The 20,481-nt window shown below is 47.2% G+C and overlaps 1 protein-coding gene across 1 annotated transcript in view; it reads left to right on the forward strand.

The window, feature by feature from the left end:
- Nucleotides 1–20,481, forward strand: part of ATP13A4 (ATPase 13A4) — a 62,835-nt gene that overhangs the window by 14,460 nt on the left and 27,894 nt on the right. The window contains exons 4-14 of the mRNA XM_073358725.2: nucleotides 674–744; nucleotides 836–916; nucleotides 2,448–2,517; nucleotides 4,301–4,435; nucleotides 5,619–5,691; nucleotides 7,340–7,471; nucleotides 8,606–8,776; nucleotides 11,843–12,000; nucleotides 16,015–16,203; nucleotides 17,807–17,868; nucleotides 18,638–18,788. Coding sequence (XP_073214826.1) covers nucleotides 674–744; nucleotides 836–916; nucleotides 2,448–2,517; nucleotides 4,301–4,435; nucleotides 5,619–5,691; nucleotides 7,340–7,471; nucleotides 8,606–8,776; nucleotides 11,843–12,000; nucleotides 16,015–16,203; nucleotides 17,807–17,868; nucleotides 18,638–18,788 — 1,293 coding nt within the window. The remainder of the gene's footprint in view (nucleotides 1–673; nucleotides 745–835; nucleotides 917–2,447; nucleotides 2,518–4,300; nucleotides 4,436–5,618; nucleotides 5,692–7,339; nucleotides 7,472–8,605; nucleotides 8,777–11,842; nucleotides 12,001–16,014; nucleotides 16,204–17,806; nucleotides 17,869–18,637; nucleotides 18,789–20,481) is intronic.

Genomic DNA, 20,481 nt, shown 5'->3' on the forward strand with positions numbered 1-20,481 from the left:
TTACAGTTTGATTCTGCAAGGAGCTGAGCCCTTTTCTCTCCCATTCAAGTGTGCAACGTCTCATGGGACCGGGCCCTAAGAGGGTAAATCAGAGAACACATGAGCAGAGTTTTCCCTCCACACTTCTCATGAAAGCAAATGGCCTTGAATGTGACATGGTATTCTATGGCAAACCAGTGCAATGAGGGCATAGGCCTGATGCTCGCGGAGCTGAGGAGAGAGGATACTGGATTCTATACCAGTTAGAATTTCCAGGGGGCTGATGGCTCCACAGGTAGGTACACTGCATCGCCGTAGTCCAGCCAGGAAGTGAGAAAAGTTTGTGTCTCTGAAGCTGGGTTATTGTCCACCAGGAGGGACAGAATCATCTAGCCAGCCACAAGTGACAGTGTGGTGGTACACGTGAGAGCACTTAGTGTCAGTGAGAACTTCAGGAGCGCTCCTAAACTCCGGGCTAAATTAGACAATTGTCAGTGTGTATCTTCGACCAAAGGAGACTGCAATGTGGCTGCAAACGCCTCCAAGTGCTTTCTGTGCCCTCCCCAGCACTATAATCAGTCTTGCTTGAATTCAGCCCTAGTTAGCGTCCCTATATTTATAGAACTATGAGTAGAAGTGAGCACGTTTTTGTTCCATACCTTGCAAATGCTGCTGTTGTTCTTTGTTTTGGCAGGTAAGATGCATCCAAGTGCAGAAAATCCGGTATATTTGGAACAACCCTGAACAACAGTTCCAGAAAGTTGGGTGAGTTTACCTGCTGGGTACAAAGTTCTCTAAGGAAATGGAGCCTCTTTTGGAATGACATCATCAGGAAAACTTTTCCTCTGTCTTCTAGGTCCCTAGAAGACAGTCACACTTGTTCAGATATACACGCCAAATTTGGTTCTGGTTTGCAATGTGAGGAACAGGAGATCAGGTAACACTGCAACATGTCCTAAGTAGTTAGTACGATGGATTTAAGTCGATGTTTAGGACCAGATTTTCACGTGCTTGGTGCTGGCCTCTTTTATAAACACTGGTCCTTAAAGGGACAATTGCCTGAATGTGACTGATAATTTTGCACAGTCCAATTGTATTTACACTATTACCGGTGAGTGTAATTTTGCTCGTACTACTTGTGCGCACAGATGTAAGTGCATGCAGGACTGTACATGAAAATGATTTTACACGAAAAATTATTCACAGACAACTAGAGGATGGGCTCAGTTCCCTACTGAAACTTTTGGAAATGTGTCTCTAAATGTTTATCACTATTACGTGTTTCCATTCAAAAAGTAACCAGAGCCTTCTAGTCTGATTTATTTTTGAGTAAGAGAAATAGCAAACTAAGAACAAAAGTCAAGTCTCCATAAAACAGCACAGATTAGCTTCTAGTGGAGCTCCCTCAGCAGAGCTCAGTGTAAATAAATTATTGTTAGAAATTAATGAGTTCTAACTATTGAGTTTATTCCAGTAAATTAATGCATTTCTGGAAAATAGGGTCCTGACCCGACTGGAGTCTTTAGGTGTTTGTACAGTACAAATGCAAAATAAATGAATAAACTTTTGCATTCATTTGTTTGTATATTGCAAATAATCCAACTCCTAAACTGAGTTCACATTCAGTTTTACATTCAGAATGCTCTAAATGATATGCAGAGAGATTTGTATGCAGGGTAGTTGTAGCTGGGTCGGTCCCAGGATACTAGAGAGACAAGGTGGGTGAGGTGTGATATATTTTATTGGACCAACTCCTGTTGGTGAGAGAGACCTCACCGATCGTGTTGCTCTAATACCGTGAGATTTGTATTTAAAACATTTAGTTTTAGGTATGGAATTTTTTGACACCGGTTACGAGGGATTTTTGCGTGAGAGAAACATTTGTTTCTTTAAACCCATACTATGCCGATGAGCTGTGCATGCAGTTCTTATGGACGGAGAGAGCTTTTCTGACACTGACATCTATGGTATAGATGTTTATAATTGTATGCGTGCAACTGGATGTGCAAAAACGTGGGCATATCATTTGTGCGCTTACTTATGATTGCATGCTCAGCTGCGATGACTGCACTTGCAACTGGCCATGTTTATATCTTACTGCCGATTAGCACGTGCAGTTTCTTCAGCTATTTGTGCAGTCTATTGATTGGGTGTGCAAAGTGTGCACTCACACTTCTGTGTACACACTAGTGCATAGACAATTATGATATCCTGGGTCTGTGCTTCTACCGGCCACAGAACTGATGCATCTATGTAACTAGCACATGGAAAACATCACATCTTGTCTCTTTCTCTTTGGAGCCAAGGTTTTTGCAGCCTTGTGTGTTTATGTTTTAAAATGGGATAAGTACTAACTCTCACTGGAGGTGGGAGCTGCAGCTGCTTGAGTCGCATTGTCAGGGTGCACAGTTAAATGAGTGAGAAAATCAGATTTTCCTTTAATAGCTCTCCATCCTTACCCCATGCAGGAGGCTAATATGTGGGCCAAATGCCATTGATATTCAGGTTGTCCCTATTTGGAAACTACTCATCAAAGAGGTAAACTGCATTTCCATTGCTTTTATTTTGCTGGCTATTTGGGCACGAAGAGCAGACATATAGTTCATGGGTGGTTGGGCATTTGGTCACCCTCCACTAAGCACGCTCCCCCTCCTCCAAATTCCATCTTAAAACCCTTCCAGGTAACTGTCACACACGGATCTCCTCACCATTCCTCCCTCCACCCCCTTCCAGGCCTGACCTGCTGCTTTGTGTTTTCTGTCTGCGCCATGGGCAGGCTTTACAGCCCCTTTGTCTTGTGAAGGGCTGTGCACATCTAGGATGCTCCACAAGGAATGTATCATTAACCACAAAAGTAATCTTCTAACTGACAAAAAGTTTAGTTACCTGGTAAAATAAATCCAGCAGCATCAGCTGGCTAGGCTGGTTCCTCCTGCCAGCACAACGTGGCCTGTGTGACTCCACCCTCGTTCCACGGTCTGAACTTTCTCTGCTCCACTTCTCTTAGAGAAACGGGCTTGAGCTGAGACCTTCACACCCAAACTTCCTTCCCCACCGATCAAGGGTGTTTGGATCCAGCGTTCCAGATCGGATCCAGCTAACAGAGACGGGCCCAGGCTGTGCAGGTTGCAGCCAGCGCTGTCAAAGTTAGCACGGGGGAGCTTTGATTTAGGCTCATGGTTCTCAGACTTTTGCACTGGTGACCCCTTTCACACAGCAAGCCTCCGAGTGCGACCCCCCTTCTAAATTAAAAACACTTTTTTACATATTTAACACCATTATAAATGCTGGATGCAAAGCGGGGTTTGGCGTGGAGGCTGACAGCTCGCGACCCCCCCATGTAATAACCTCGTGACCCCCTGAGGGGTCCCGACCCTCAGTTTGAGAACCCCTGATTTAGGCCCATCTCTAACTGGATTGAATGAGCTGAATATATCTGAGCAGTATAAATATGCCTTCTTTACGCCTCAGTACTGTAGGATTGCCAACTTTCTAATCGCACAAAACCAAACACCCTAGCCCTGTCCCTCTTCCGAGGCCCCGCCTCCTGCCCCGCCCCTTCCCTGGGGCCCCACCCCATGCTCACAACATTCCCCCTCCCTCAGTGGCTCGCTTCCCACACCCTCACTCACTGTCACTGGGCTGGGGCAGGGAGTTGGGATGTGGGAGGGGGGCGAGGGCTCCAGCTGGGCGTGCGGGCTCTGGCGTGGGGCCAGGGATGAGGGGTTTGGGGGTACAGGAGGGGGCTCCAGCTGGGGGGTGGGGCCAAGGGATTTGGTGTGCGGGAGGGGGCTGTGGGTTGAGGCAGGGAATTGATGTGTATGAGGGGGTACAGGCTCTGGACTGGGGGTATGGGCTCTGGAGTGGGGCTGGGGATGAGGGGATGGGGTGCAGGAGGGGGCTCCAGGTTTTGGGGGGGGCTCAGGGCTGGGGCAGGGGGTTGGGGTACAGGCTTACATCGGGTAACTTGCAGTCAGCATGGCTAAGGCAGGCTCCCTGCCTGTTCCTGGCATCGCGCTGCGCTCCAGAAACAGCCAGCAGGTCCAGCTCCTAAGCAGGGGGCCAGGAGGCTCCGCGCACTGCTCTCGCCCACAGGCCCTGTCCCCCAGCTCCCATGGGCCATGGTCCCCAGCCAATGGGAGTGTGGAGCTGGTGCTCGGGACAGGGGCAGCACGTGGAGCCCCGTGGCCTCCCCGCCCAGGAGCCGGACCTGCTGGCCACAGCACCGCCAACCGGACTTTTAATGGCCCTTTTCGACCGGGCGTTCCAGTCGGAAACTGGACACCTGGCAACCCTACGCTACTGTTCTGTCTCCAAACAGGTCTTAAATCCATTTTACGTGTTCCAACTCTTCAGCGTGTGTCTGTGGTTCGCTGAAGATTATAAGGAGTATGCCATCGCTATCATAATCACGTCCCTCCTTTCTATCGCCTTAACCATATATGACCTCAGAAAGGTGAGAACCCCGCCCCGCGGAGAGGGGAAAGGATTACTGTTGCTGCCAGCCAGCCAGCTCAGAGGACACTGCATGTTACACACAGCCTGGTACAGAACAAACAGCTAGTTCTTCACATTGGCGGCAGGCCAGCGCTGTCACAGTTTCAGTCACTATTCAGTAATAAAACTAGGCTGAATCAGTGCCGTTGTTGTGGCCTCAGTGACTGAAAGAGCCTGGAACCACAGCCCTAAGAGTCAATAGTGAGGTACATAACTGGGAGCTTACTGACCATGTCTGCACTGCAGGCGTATCCACCCACCCCCTGCAAGGGTCCTGAAATCTTGCCTCAGCATGCAAAACCTGGAATGGGTTCTCTGGGGTTGGGCTCTTTGATTGTCCCCAAATCCTGCTCAGGAAGTGGACTCTGCAGGACAGGAAGGTACATTAGAGAGAAGATCGCCTTTTCACAGTGTACAATAGATCACTGGCACTTGGTCAGCAAATGTGATTTTCCTTTTGCTTAAACAAGTGCTAAATTATGGAGTAAATTCTCCTCCTTATCCCTGGATGTGGTGTGGATGAAGTCCCCTGGCACCAAGATAAGGACAATGACAATGTAATGGTTAGACATTGCCAAGGGTCTGTAGATTCCTTTAGTTTGGGAAGATTCTGGCCCTATCCTCTCAGCCATGAACAAAGCGGCACGAGGAAAAGCTGAAGAATCTGAGACGTTTAGGTTGTCGAAGTGATTATACCAGGAAGGCTGTCTCTCAGTGGGAGCTGCTTGATATAGATATAGATGAGTAGGCTGGGATAAGGCTCCTTTGGAGATCCCAGCCTTTATAAATGATAGATAAACATTTCTGTATCTTGGAACTATTAGTTAGTCCCCCTGGCAAGACTAATCATCTATGTAACAATCTACCCTCATCCTCCCTTCCACATTCCAGGGTGTGGTTTGCTACACCCAGCTGTTACACCTTGTCTACAATGAGATGATACTGTCCGCACTTTGCAGACTCTATCTTCCTATACATTTGTACATCTCCTAGCGCAGTCCATCCCGACTGAGGCTCTGGTAGATGCAGCAATACCAACAACAAACAACAGTAAGAGTTAGTTACTGAATTACATAATGTCTTTCTTTGTACGGCCGTTCACACTGAACGCTTCATTCTGTCTCTCCCTCCCCGATTTGCAGCAATCTATGAAACTGCACAGGCTGGTGGAGTCTCATAACAGTGTCAGGGTCACTGTGTGCAGGAAAGACAAAGGTGCGTCCTGTTCCATTTTTCTGTTTCTTTTGTTTTCAGTTCCAGTGTTACAGCAGCTCATGTCAGCACTGAGAGTAAATAGGGCAACAACTGACCTCTTAAAATTTCTTCTGGGACTGTTTTCCCTTTCTTCTCGCTCCAGTCAATTGGCTCACATCACTAAGAACGCTGAAGTGTGTTCTCATGCATCAATCTCATAAGTACAGTATCATTAGTGTGGTTTAAATGGCCATGCCTTGCCTTGGTAAAACTAACCCATTGCACGGGGGAGTAGAGTCGTCTTTGCCAGAGCTACCATGTACCTCAATGGTGCCTGTCTAACCTCTGCAGCTGAACATTCCCACTAGTGTGGGCCCCCCGCAGCAACAAGAAACAGGGCCAAGCGAGGAGGATGGATTCAGATTGCTCGGTGGCAGGGTGTTTGGATCCAAAGTTCTTGTTTGGACCCATTCAGGAGATAAGTCTCAGTCTCCGTGTTTGGATCCAGATCCAAACTTTCCCCAGATGGGGGGGGGCGAGAGGGGGGTTGCTTCCAGGGTCCTTGTTCAGACCCCTCTGCTGTGACAGATCTGGCGTTGTTTTGTAATAATGATGAACATTGCATGGTGATCTGCTAATCGGGATGTTTATGAATACGTTAGTTTAGGTCAGGGGTTCTCAACCTTTTCGAAATCATGCCCCCACTTAGGGTTTTTTTTTACCTGAAGCCCCCCCTTCTGCTAGCGGGAAGGATATTCATCCTGCCCTTGCGAAAACCCCTTCTAGAGGCTCAACTCTTCTGGGAGGTCCAAACACGAACCCCCATGAGCGAGCGGTGCTGCCACTCCAGGTTGCAACACCACTCACTCAAATTTAGCCCAGCTCGCCGTGCACCCCCCACCCCCGAAAGTCTGATGCACCCCCCACAGTTGAGAACCCAGGGTTTAGGTTAATGGGGTCTGTAGGGAAAAACAAGCAGGAAAGGAAAGAATGGCTCAAGATAAGCCACTTCTCTGCAGACATTTGACGTTAAGAGTCAATGCCAGGACAGGCAAAGGCCCAGGAACACCCAGGCTGGGTTCAAAAGGCATTCCCTCAAGAGAGGGGTATTTGTTTGGGGGAACCAGACTAAGACACAAGCATCTGCTGGGGTGTCCAAAGAAGTTAGGCCTGCCTCAGTTACCATCGGGGAGGGTAAATCTTAGGTAGGATAGACATTCATGTATCCTGATTGTTATTTTACAATCCCTTTTCTCTAAAAGCTTTGTTCCGACTGTTACATCCACAATACATTGGTTTCAGCAGGCTGGCCACTGTGCACCACTGCTCACAGATTCCCAAACGACTGGCACCAAGCCCAGTCAGACCGTGGGGTAAGCACAGCTGAGACCCGTGGTGCTGTAGCCCCGGGTTCAGTCTAAGAGTGGGAGAATGGTGGAATTCCACCCTGGGATGGGTAAAGGCTCCAGGCCGGACACCCGAGAGGGTGCCCTTAGAGAGAGACCAGGACGGGGCTCAGAGGCGCAGACAGACTGGCAACTATGCCCATCTCTACTTACAAAACATTACAAAGCAAGGAGCAATTGGCCTTGTCAGGGGTGTGCTTGGAACTATTTTTTGCTTACGTGAGAGATCAGCGCTAAAGGTTTGCATCTCATATTGTCGGCAGGCTTCCAAGAGCTAGAGTCACGCCATCTGGTGCCAGGAGACGTGCTGGCTTTGACAGGGGGCAAAGCCCTTATGCCATGTGATGCCATCCTGATCAGCGGTGGGTGCATTGTAAATGAAGGCATGCTGACAGGTAAGGACGGTGCCTGGCCCGTCTTAAAGTCACAGACGCCACAAAGCTGTGGCTTTCCAACCGTTGCATAAGACACATTTTTTTGGAGAGAGCAAGTCTTTGAAGAGAAAACTGTCAGGGCACAATCTTGTACTTTGCAGTGATGGCAGAGGAGATAAGCAGTAGGGCAGGGCGAGGAACTCAGAGGATTTACCTGAGGACAGGGGATCAGAGAGTTTGAGCTGCCTGACTACTCCTGCAATGACGGAGCCGGCTGACGTTCCCCACTGCAAATCCGTGTCAGGTTAGGATGCAAAGCAGCTGGTATACTCAGCAGCCCACTGGGTGCGTTCTGCTTGGACAGAGCTAAAATATTTGTTAGCAGAAGGCATGTGACTAAAAGCTTCCCCTTGTCTTGGGTAATGAAATATTTAAACTGCCCTAGGGAATAACTGAGTCACTTGAGTGTCAGATTCCAAACAGCCAGACACCTGGGAGCCAACAGGCTGGATGCTGGTAGCAGCAACTCAGGTCTTCGTTTACGGTGAGCAGCTATTGAAAGCCTGTTCTTGAAATCCTTACTCAGGTGAGGAGTATCATTGATCTCAGTGAGCAAGGACAAATCAGGTCTTAGATTTACCTGGGTGAGTCAGGGCGCAGGCTTGACCTGAGCGTGGACTATTCACATGCAGAATCTGGACACTTATTCATTTGCCTGTGCAGCCCCATGCACACCTGAGAGGGACACACCCGTGCAGGCATTGATGCTCCAGTGGTCAGGGCACTTGTAAGGGATTTGGTAGAGCCAGGTTCCCTTCTCTGCTCTGCCATGAACTCACTTGTGTGGGCTGGGGCAAGTCACCTATTCTCTCTGTGCCTCCATGCCCATCTGTACAATGGGCCAACAGCCCCACCTTGCCGCACAGGGGGGGTGAGAGGATAAACACATGGAAGATTGTGAGACACTCAGCCGCTACAGTCATGAATGCCAGAGATAGAAATAATAATAATTTTCCAAACTTGTTTGTCACCACTTGGGCTAGCTGCTGCTTACCACAATACACACTACAAATGGCTGCTGTGCAGGCTTCAAAGGGATGCACCCAGGATTTGGAAGGCACTGCAGTTTCCTTAATGCAATCCGATCTCCTCTAGGGGAAAGCATTCCAGTAACAAAGACCCACTTGCCCCAGGCCGATGACTCCAGGCCCTGGAGAATGTGCTGCGCAGAGGATTACAAAAGACATGTCCTCTTCTGTGGAACAGAGCTCATCCAGACCAAGGCGGACGGCAAGGAGCCAGCGAGAGCTGTTGTGCTGAGGACCGGTCAGTCAATTCACTCTTCATGGTGCTTTTTCTCTGATGCAGTAGCTTGCCCAGGCTAAGGGCACGTCAACACTGCAAAAAGAGACCCTCAGCAGCAAGTCTCAGAGCCTGGCTCAACTGACTCGAGCTCGCAGGGCTCAAGCTGGGAGGCTAAAAATAGCTGGATAGACCTCCAGGCTCAGGCTGGAGCCCAGGTGCTGACACCTGGCACAGAGCACAAGGTCCAGCCCGAACCCTAACATCTACACGGCTATTGTTAGCCCCCTAGCATGAGCACTGCAAGCCCAAGTCAGGTGACCAGGGCTCAGACTTGTTGCCACGGGGGGTGGGGGGATGTGAGTTTGCAGGGTAGCTGTGCCCTACGAGCCCAATCCCCTGTCATACCAGTCACACAGATATTAATGGATTTACTCCAAATTTACCCCAGCCTGGCTGAGAGCAGCGTTTGGCCAAGATCTCTGTCTGCACCAAACTGCTATTTCTTGTTTGTATTGCTCGGCATAACCCTTTAAAAAAAAATATGACAGCATGCTACAGCGTTAGCCCTAAAGCCTGCATCGCCCAGGTATTCTGTGTGGGACTATTACTGTACAATAACACAGTCCTAAATGCTAGAACAGAGTCCCATACTCAGCTCCTCTCCAGGACCTGGCTAGCTGTGGGATTGACACCCTCCTGGTCTGACACCATGGCCGCTGTGCTCCAGCTAACAGTCCCCCCCAGTTCAGATGCCTGGTTAGAGGGTGCTTTTGGCAAGGGGTTTCCGACTCAGTTCAACAGAGCCCAGGTTTGCTGAGCACCACCCTGGAAGGCCACGCTCTTGTCCTGTGCCCAAGTGGTGGGCTAGGATGGCTCAGTGAGGATGGCTTTTCTGTTGTTGGTGATTTATTTTGTGATCAGGGAAGAGCTCCCTTGGGTGGGGCATCACATTCTGGATGTGTGTCCATGTGTTTGCACAAGCATCTAGCTTTGTAAACAACAGTGGATATGCCAGGCCGCAAGAGTTAGTCTGATCCTGAGAGTTTGAGTTCAGCGCAAAGGAGACACACCAGAGTGTAAAGGAATGAACAACACCCGAGTGTGCTCAGCCTGCTCTGCCAGTGCCTCACTGGGGGAGAGCAGGCAAGAGACTACACTGCTCTGACCCTGCTGTAGCCTTGGATGAGTTTAGGGTGAAAATTGCACAAGTCACTAACAGGTTCTCTACTCAGGTGGCTACATGAGAAATTTCACTGAGTTGAGATGAGTAAAGCACACAAATCAAAACATGAAGATGGTACTTAAAATCCAAATAAAACCAAGCATAACTATACAAAACCAGATATGTATAACAAAACACCCCCTGGATCATGCATGCTTACAGCCTTAGGCTGGCTTCACATAAAGCAATCCCCCAATGTTGACATACCAGTCTCCTTAAAGTTGTAAGTAACAGCTAAGATAAAAGAAAAAGTGGAGATCATTACAGGGGGCTTGTTTGTAGTCAGGCTTCGGCCATTTGGTCATCCTTGGTGTCCCAACTAGGGGCTGGTTTGACAACCTTTCATACACCTTGTTCCATTCCACCCACATGCATCTTCCACCCACATGCATCTGGACCATGTATGATCAAGTCACAGCCCTCTATTCATATCTGGTGTTCTGGAAGCCCAATTTTAGGGTTCCAGTTGTCCATATGTGGTATGCCAGTTGCCCATAATGACATTTCCGATAGTTAAACCAATCATTTGCATCTGTCCATTTCCCAATAGTTTTGATACATCACCGAGGTTAGCTCTGACTGCAGAAAGCCCGTAAGATGTTACCATCTGTTCATTGATGGGTTTACCCTGTTTATCACAAGATGCATATTGCTAACTTCTAGGCCTCACTCTAAGCCTGTAACACTTAATACTTAAAACCTCTCGCCAAGCCTATTCTTAATACATGTATTTTAGTTTTTCAGCTTGCTGTTACAGCTTCAGAAACTTCCATTATTATTTTACCCAAAACTATAGACCCTCCAAGATCAGGTCAGGGGTCAACAGTCAACACTGCTAATGCTATATCAGGTGGGTGAGGTCAGATCTTTTATTGGATCAACTTCTGGTGATGAGAGAGAATGGCAGATGCAGAGGATTGGAGAAAGAGGAGCAGGTCCACCTCTCCATGTCTTTCCCTTTCCCCTAAAAGTAGTAAGAGAGGACAGCAGACCAGCCATGCTACCCCTCCACCCTGCCACACACTGAAGAAGTTGAAGCAGAAGAGGAGCTAGAGAGGCACTTGCCTCACCACAGAAGATAGCTGAGGGCAGCAGCAGAGTAGGTCTTTTGGAGGATGGAGGGATCTCAGAAAATGCCTTTTGATTTGATGCAACTCGCCTGGGTGCTTGTTTTAGCCAAATTTCAGACTGAGATTCTGAGTTCAGGTGAATTTGAAACTCAAGGTAAAAATCTGCTTTCCCAAGATCCAGTAGTAAGGTTCCCTGAAACTCATCCTCCCACAAACCAACGGGTTTCACAGAGCCCTCATGAGGACTGGGTTAGCAGTGGATGGCACAGCTCAGCCACAGACAGGAGACTCCAAACATCCTCACAATGCTCTTAATTTCTTCTGTATTGTAAAACCAGCACTAAAGACCAGCACCTGCCACAGAGAATCCTCTAGCTCAAGCAATCACTTTAAAGAATCCCCGAGGTTTACAGTACAATGTTGTCTGATCTTTAGTTGAAGGCAAACCTATTAGACAATCAACGTTTCTTGATCACTGAGTGCCCAATCACACAATTACTTACTATTGTGTTTAGTCCTCCCGAAGTCACCCTATGGGTCTGCTGATCGTAGTAAGTACCATGTAGTGAGTGTTTGCAGGATTGGACATGCTGATGGTTGCTTAAGACAAATATCACAGTTTCTGGAAAGAATGTTTCCATACAGTAGCTTTTATAAGTTGTAATGTGAGATCTGGGTCTCTCATTTTAAGTTACAGTAGCTGTGAATCTTCTCATTCCACCATTTTTCTTAATGAACTTTTAGAACCAATTTCACCATTTACTGATGTCTTGTGGGTTTGGTTTGTCACTTCAGGTTTCAACACAGCCAAAGGGGACCTGGTGAGGTCTATTCTCTACCCTAAGCCCATGAATTTCAAGCTGTACAGAGACGCCTTACGGTTCCTGATGTGCCTCATAGTGCTTGCAACCATTGGAATGATCTATGCAGTGTGTGTTTTTGCACTAAACGGGGTAAGTGGGAGAAATCACCACAACAAAATTCAGAAGGCACAAAAATGTGGAGTGTCTTCAGATTTTGTTGCACTTATGAAATTTGGTCTTATTTTCACTACATATTTGCACTAGAATGTGGGGTCATTTTAAAATGACATTGTTTTTACAGAAACAAAAACAAAAAAGCACCATTTCACATTTTCATACTAAGGTACAAACTCCCACCAATATTCTATATTAACATTTCCTCTGAAGTCTCCCCAGTGTGTCCTTTAGCTTGCTCTCTGAGATGAAGGTTCTCTTCATAGCTGGGTCTCATACGGTACTGAGCATGCTGTCAATGCTCACATGTTCATGTCAAAATAGCCACGATATTTCATGAATGCAACAGTTCAGAGCAGGAAGGCAGGTGATGTGAAATGCAACAAATACACCACCGGAAGTATCTGCAATATGTTCTGCACTTTTGCACATTCCTAGTTTCTGTATTTAAAAAAAATCACAAATGGGCTCCGGGGTGTGGGTGACACACAGACAAGTGCCGGACTGGAAAAGGCAGCTTTCTGAAAGCTGCTAGGAACTGTGCCATGTTTGGAGAAGCCAATGAAAAGGCCAAATCCTCAGAGGCAAAACATCTTATTCTGCAGTTTGTTCCAAAGGGGAAAAATATATTCCCTAGTCAGTCTTCAGACACTTGGTTCGGAACGTGAATTTACCTCAAGCTGTTTTCCAGGAAAGTGTGTTTAAAATGCAACCCAGTCCTGGTCTACACTTCTCCTTTTATATTGAACTTTCTCACTTGGAATACATAACGTACACGGTGAGACAATCAAAGCTGCAGGAACCTGGCTATCCATATTGTCAGACTTACCTGAAATTCAGTCCTGTCAGATATTGAATGTGTCAGCTCCCATCAGTGCTGACATACTAACAAGAGAGACACCTTTGAGTTACCTATGACAAACAGAAAAATCCAGTGAGATTGGTGCACCGTGTGGTCTGATGTAGTAACAGTGGGGGAGGAATGGTGAGCACAGCCTGGACACTCGTAACGCTTCAGATATGGCACCTTCTAGTGGTTCGAGCTAGGAATTCCTCATTCAAATCCCAGTTCTGCAGCGTCTCCTGTGGTCTCGGGTGAGTCACTTAGGTCCATGGTTTTAAAAGTGGCTTTAATTTTCAGTGCCTTAGTTTTGCAGGCCCCAGCTTGAGACTTCTTGGGCACCATATTCAGAGGTGCTGAGCATCTGTGAACATAGCTGAAACCAGCAGGCATTGCAGGTGCTCAGCACATCTGCCATTCACACCGTAGGTATCTCCAGCTGTCCCTCAGAAATTGAGGTGCCCAAATTAGAGGCCACTTTTGTAAGTGTGGCAGTGGTCTGCATCTCCTGTCCAGGAGCGTGTGAGCCGCTTGCCCACTCTAGCGCAACCAGGGACAGCCGCCAGGGAGCCTAGCACCTACCCCAGTGAGCAGGGCTGGGAGCCGTACAGCCACGCTGGAGGAGTTGCCCGGGCTGGGCACTGGCTCCTGCGAGCAGCGGCCTGACAGGCTACTGCTTTGTCCACTGCAGTTCCTGGTAGAGCTCTGCAGCTCCGCCGATATCCTCTTGATATCGGTGGTGTCATAAATATAAAGGGAAGGGTAAACCCCTTTGAAATCCCTCCTGGCCAGGGGAAAGCTCCTCTCACCTGTAAAGGGTTAAGAAGCTAAAGGTAACCTCGCTGGCACCTGACCAAAATGACCAATGAGGAGACAAGATACTTTCAAAAGCTGGGAGGAGGGAGAGAAACAAAGGGTCTGGGTCTGTCTGTATGCTGCTCTTGCCAGGGACAGAACAGGAATGGAGTCTTAGAACTTTTAGTAAGTAATCTAGCTAGGTATGTGTTAGATTATGATTTCTTTAAATGGCTGAGAAAAGAATTGTGCTGAATAGAATAACTATTTCTGTCTGTGTATCTTTTTTGTAACTTTAGGTTTTGCCTAGAGGGGTTCTCTATGTTTTTGAATCTAATTACCCTGTAAGATATCTACCATCCTGATTTTACAGGGGGGATTTCTTTATTTCTATTTACTTTTATTTTTTATTAAAAGTCTTCTTGTAAAAAACTGAATGCTTTTTCATTGTTCTCAGATCCAAGGGTTTGGGTCTGTGGTCACCTATGCAAATTGGTGAGGCTTTTTATCCAACATTTCCCAAGAAAGGGGGGGTGCAAGTGTTGGGAGGATTGTTCATTGTTCTTAAGATCCAAGGGTCTGGGTCTGTAGTCACCTAGGCAAATTGGTGAGGCTTTTTACCAAACCTTGTCCAGGAAGTGGGGTGCAAGGTTTTGGGAAGTATTTTGGGGGGAAGGACGCGTCCAAACAGCTCTTCCCCAGTAACCAGTATTAGTTTGGTGGGGGTAGCGGCCAGTCCAAGGACAACGGGTGTAATATTTTGTACCTTGGGGAAGTTTTGACCTAAGCTGGTAAAGATAAGCTTAGGAGGTTTTCATGCAGGTCCCCACATCTGTACCCTAAAGTTCAGAGTGGGGGAGGAACCTTGACAGGTGGGTATCTGCATCCGCAGATATCAGTTTTGTATCCGCACAGAACTCTACTAAAAAGATACACGGGAATTGGAAAAGATACAGAGAAGGACAACAAAAATGATTAGGGGTATGGAACAGCTTCCATATGAGGAGAAATTAGAAAGACTGGGACTGTCTCGCTAGAAAAAGGACGACGAAGGGGGGGGATATGATTGAGATCTGTAAAATCATGGCTGCTGTGGAGAAAAAGTGTTAGTCACCCCTTCACAAAACACAGACACCAGGAGTCACCCATGAAATGAATAGGCAGCAGGTTTACAACAAACCAAAGGAAGCATTTCTTCACACAACACCCAGTCAGCCTGTGGAACTCCTTGCCAGAGGATGTTGTGAAGGCCAAAAGTATAACTGGGTTCAAAAAAGAACTAGATAAGTTCACAGAGGATAGGTCCATCAATGGCTCTTAGCCAAGATGGTCAGAGGCACAACGCCATGCTCTGGGTGTCCCTAACCCTCCGGCTGCCAGAAGCTGGGACCTGACAGCAGGGGATGGGGCACTCAGAATTGCCCGGTTTGGTTCATTCCCTCTGAAGCCCCTGGCACTGGCCACTGCAAGGGTACTGGGCTGGCTGGACCATTGGTCTGACCCAGTATGACCATTATGATCAATTTGAGAGACAGTCTCAGTTGAACTCATCTTTAGGACAAGACAAAAAAGCAAACACCTGCCTGCCTAGGATCATTAAAGATGCTGTGGCAATTTTTGCAGTAATTAGGGCTGTTGCCCCAGTAAACTGCCCTTCTGGTGATTGCCTTCTGTTTTCCTAATGTCCTTCTGCAGAGTCAGAGTCAGCAAAGCCCTCGGCTTTAGCCAGAACACACAGGGCATGGAGTGAAACGGGGATTTAAAGCTATTCCTTGCACTGCTCCACTCCTGGTGCTGTTTTGTCCTGCACTGTGTTACAGCAGCCTGAGGTCTGCTGTAATTAGACCAGCTTGTAATGGCCCCAGGGTGCCTGAAATGTAGCCCAGGATTGACATCTCATAGGAGTATCCCAATCAGACCCCATTTTTGTAGCTATACTTTCCCAGCTATGCCAACAACAGGGGAGGGGGTGTAGCATATCAGCACCTACATCTGCTCTCTACCTCTGCACAACCCACCTTCCACCTGGGAAATCTTCATAATAGACAGGTTTTACTGCCAAGGGTATGGCACTAGGTGGCCACATAGGACCCCAGGATATGGTCAAGTATTTTTCACTTCCTGCCCTCTAAATTGTTGTATGGTGTTGCTGGGATCTTGTAAACAGCTCCTATGTTCCACCCCAGAAGTGGCTACATTTCAGCAACAGGGAAGTGATTTTTGCACATGTGTCAAGATTTTGGGCACAACCCTAGTATTATTACCTGCTTGCTGATGAAGTTCTAGTCTTATGTCCGCAATCCTTAGTGCAAGCTTTTGTTCTCTTGCTGACAACAGCATTTGTTTTGTGTCAGGAAGAGGCAGGAGAAGTGGTGAAAAAGGCACTGGATGTCATCACTATTGCAGTCCCTCCAGCTCTCCCTGCGGCTTTGACGACAGGGATCATTTATACGCAGGGCAGGCTGAAGAAAAAGGGAATCTTCTGCATCAGTCCTCAGAGGATCAATGTGTGTGGTCAGCTCAACCTCATCTGCTTTGACAAAGTGAGTGTGATGGACTCGTTATTGTTTTATTAAAAGCTGGGAGCGCTTGGAATCAAACCAGAGGATAAAGTGAGACTGCAGAAACCAGGAAGAGAAAATGTTGCACTTGTGACAGACAGCTCGTGGGAGAAATTTTCCATTTTATCTTATTTATCCATTTGCTGTGCCAAATAAGATTCTGTCTCCCTAGAGAGAGGGAGACCTGCCAGAGATTTAGTCTGAAAGGGGCTCAGACTCAAATCAAGGCGAAATGAGATGGCTACAATTACTGCCAGAGCACCCTCTCCCACAGCATTTCAACTCAATCTTCCAGTACATGGCCTCAATGGAACCATAACCAAACCCCATTGTTTGTATCATTTCTTGTATTGCATTTTCTCTGTTTTGTATATACATGTGATATAAAATCATGACTGGTGTGGAGAAAGTGAATCAGGAAGTGTTATTTACTCCTTCTCATAACACACGAACCAATGAAATTAACAGGCAGCAGGTTTAAAACAAACAAAAGGAAGTATTTCTTCACACACCGCACAGTCATCCTGTGGAACTCTTTGCCAGAGGATGTTGTGAAGGCCAAAACTATAACAGGGTTCAAGAAAGAACTAGATAAATTCATGGAGGATAGGTCCATCAATGGTGTCCTGAGCCTCTGTTTGCCAGAAGCTGGGAATGAGCGACAGGGGATGATTCCCTGTTCTGTTCATTCCCTCTGGGGCACCTGGCACTGGCTGCTGTCGTCAGACAGGACACTGGGCGAGATGGACCTTTGGTCTGACCCAGCCTGGCTGTTCTCATGTTCTTATGATATGGAAGCAAAACCAGACAGTATGGCCCCTTGGTGCGGTATAATTCAGTGCTCATGGTGCATTGTGAGATGTGCATTTCGAATGGCTGAGTCTCTATTACTGACATGTGGGGCTGGTCAAACACTCCAGGAGTGCACTGCCTCCCCTAGGCATGGATCGTCTAAAGAAGTGAGGCCACTCCATTATGTGGCTGGAGTCCCATAATGACTCTTCAAACTCTCAGGCTACGTCTGCATTGCAGTCAAAGGTGTGATCTGCAGCACCGTAGACACACGGGCCCTAGCTTCAATCTAGCCAGCATGCTAAAAATAACAGTGAAGATGCAGCAGCAGGGGCTTCAGCATGGGCTATACAAGGCTGCCCGGAGACCCTTGTACGTGCTCACGTTGTGACCCCATGTTGAGGTCCATGCCGCTGTGCTAGCTTGCTGAAAGTCAGCAAGGCTATGCCTACCCATGCTGCAAGGCAGCCCCTCCATTGCAATGTAGACACAGCCTTAGTCCAAGACATCCGCACACTAGAATGTCTACTAGCATTACAGTCATTTAGACATTTCCATGGCATGATACAGAACTAGAGACTGACCCTGTACTCTTACACACATGTGATCAGTCGCAGTGACTGAGCTCCGCTGAAGCAGCTGGCAGTGGCTCAGTGCCCCATTACTCTGAACTGGTATGACATTTCCTGTGTTCCCATGCAGGGATCTTTTGAAACAGATCCTGATTTTACTCCTCGTAGAGGTCATATGTCTTTACAAAGTGAAGTTAATGCAAATGTCCATTTTAACCTAGACTGGCACCTTAACAGAAGATGGACTAGACCTATGGGGGGTGATCGTTTCTGAAGGAAACAGGTAATGGTCTTTGACAATAGACGGAGCTTGTGTTTTGTTGGATTGTGCCTGGATTTGGTCGCAGTAGTTCTCCTTCATTTCACAGCAGCAGGGTGAGCCCCGGGGATTGCTAATGGGGTCATTCAACAGTCCGAATTTGGCCACAATAGGTAGTGACTGAAATTTGCTACTTTCAATGGCTGTTCAGTGGTCTTGTGAAATGAGCTGGTTGTCTCAGTCAGATCCTGCTGACCCATGTCACAGAATACCACCATAGCTGTCACTATTTCTCACCCCTGTTGACAGTTTCAGCAGACTGAAGGGCCCCGGAGGCTGTACTAACCTCTCCCCCTCTCTCACGGCTGAGGCATATTGGCAAGGCAGAATGGAGCAGTCTTTCTGTGCGCATTCAGGGGATACATAGAGTACACCCGTTTCTAGTGCCATCCACTGAGCAATTCGCCATCTGTGGAGCCAATTTCATGAAAAAATATTTATTTTTTATTTAAGATCAAATAAACCAAGGTAGGCACTGAGCCAGAGGCTAGGTCTGCTTTACTGTGAGATTCGAATGTACGATGACTTGCTCAGAAGAGTGAGTTAAAGAATGACACATGCGATACACATGAAAGAGAATCAACTCTACCAAGAGCAGAATTCATGTGGCCTGATCACAGGACAGGGATTCAATCGGCCCTTTGTTCGTGCTATGGTTTTGTAGTTTTTACGATTAGAGGAGCTGTAGTTAAACCATGTAACGCAGCTACTTTTATGCTTTCTTATAAACCAGCTTTCAGAAAGTCCACAGCTTCGCCTCTGGTCACAGCTTGCCCTGGGGACCAACGTGCGGCACCATGGTGAGCTGTCATTCACTGATTGTTCTGGATGGGAAGATACAGGGAGATCCATTGGACCTGAAAATGTTTGAGGCAACCAATTGGGTAAAGCTTTGTCTTTCTAAGATTGGGGAAAATCTTGGTACTGGCACAAGGTGGGGGCCATTCCTTACTCACTGTTGCGGGTAGTCTGCTCCCAAACAGAAACCAACGGGAAGGGTCCTCCTCTGCTCAAAGAATAGATATTGGGCAAAGAAAGTCCCATCCTGAATCCTTTCTTCCACAAGGAGGGCAGGGATAGCTCTTCCTGAAAAGAGCCCTGCGTTCTCACCACTCCACTGTCTATGATTTTCTACTCTGGCATTTCTGCAGATTAGATGGGGTTGGTAGGTTCACGAGCCCCACCTGTATTCCCAGCCTAGTTCCTTAGGCCTGGTCTACACTTAAAATTTAGGTCAACATAGCTTTGGCATGCAGGGGTATGAAAAATCCACACTCCTGCGTGCTGTAGCTATGCTGACCTAGACCCCTGGGCAGCCGCAGCTAGGTCAGCAGAAGAATGCTTCTGTCACCCTAGCTACTGTTACTCGTAGCTACCAGCTGGGTGACTACAAAAAATAATTTCCCCTCTGTTGATACTCACACATTCTTGTCAACTGTTGAGAAGGGGCCACATCTACCGCGATTGAATTGGCCTCGTTAACACTACAAAAAGTAATTTTCCCTCTGTTGATATTCACCCCTTCTTGTCAATTGTTGGAAATGGGCAACATCCACCCTAATTGAATTGGCCTCAATAGCACTGACCCCCCACTCGGTAAGGCAACTCCCATCTTTTCATGTGCTATGTATTTATACCTGCCCTTCTGTATTTTCCACTCCATGCATCTGATGAAGTGGGTTATAGCCCACGAAAGCTTATGCCCAAATAAATTTGTTAGTTTCTAAGGTGCCACAAGGACTCTTCGTTGTTTTTGTCCTGTTTGGGATGCACAGACTGCCAAGGGAGCTAAGATTATTCCACAGCATGGACCAAGAGCTAGTACTTATTGGACTGGGCTAGAAGTAAGCTAAAGTAGAACATCCGTCAGTTGTCAGAGGCAAAGACACGGCTAGGTTGTTTTAATTCTAGCCCGTAGAGGGTAGGAGCACACACATACAAGGCTAGTGTATTACAATATATTTTGCTCAAGCAGGCTGAATTCTGCAACAAAAGATATTTCAAGAGCCAGGAAACTGAAAGACGAATGTCTGTCTTACTCAAGGATAGGACCATTAACCAATACTGCAAATCACAAGGTGGAGCGAGCTTCTGGAACTCTGAAAGTCACAGCTAGACAAAAACCATTTCAGCCGCTTAATTAACTCTTCCTCCTTGTCAGTCAGTAATGTAATGATGAAACCAGCACTAGCCTCTTATGTTTCATTTCTGAGACACACTGTGGGAATGGAATGCTGGATTTTTAAAACAAGCCTGGAGGAGAAGAAAAATTTGAATCTTGGAGACATTAAAACATCAGTGTTCCTATATACCCTCTGCCATAAGTCAAAAACAATAGGACAGTCAATGAAATCGAAAGGCAACATTCTGAAACTGATAAAAGAAAATGCATTTTTATACAATCCATAATTAACCAATGGAATTCATTGCCACAGGACTTCACTGATGCCAAGACTTAGCAGGTTTCCTAAAACGAGTTAGGATAAAGGTGGGTAAAGAACATCCACCTTTATATTAGATAGGAGAGATTACTTTATTTCTACAAAGGATATAAACCTTCACGTTTCAGAGCCTAAA

Source organism: Lepidochelys kempii, chromosome 9, assembly GCF_965140285.1.
Source record: "Lepidochelys kempii isolate rLepKem1 chromosome 9, rLepKem1.hap1, whole genome shotgun sequence".
NCBI lineage: Eukaryota > Metazoa > Chordata > Testudines > Cheloniidae > Lepidochelys > Lepidochelys kempii.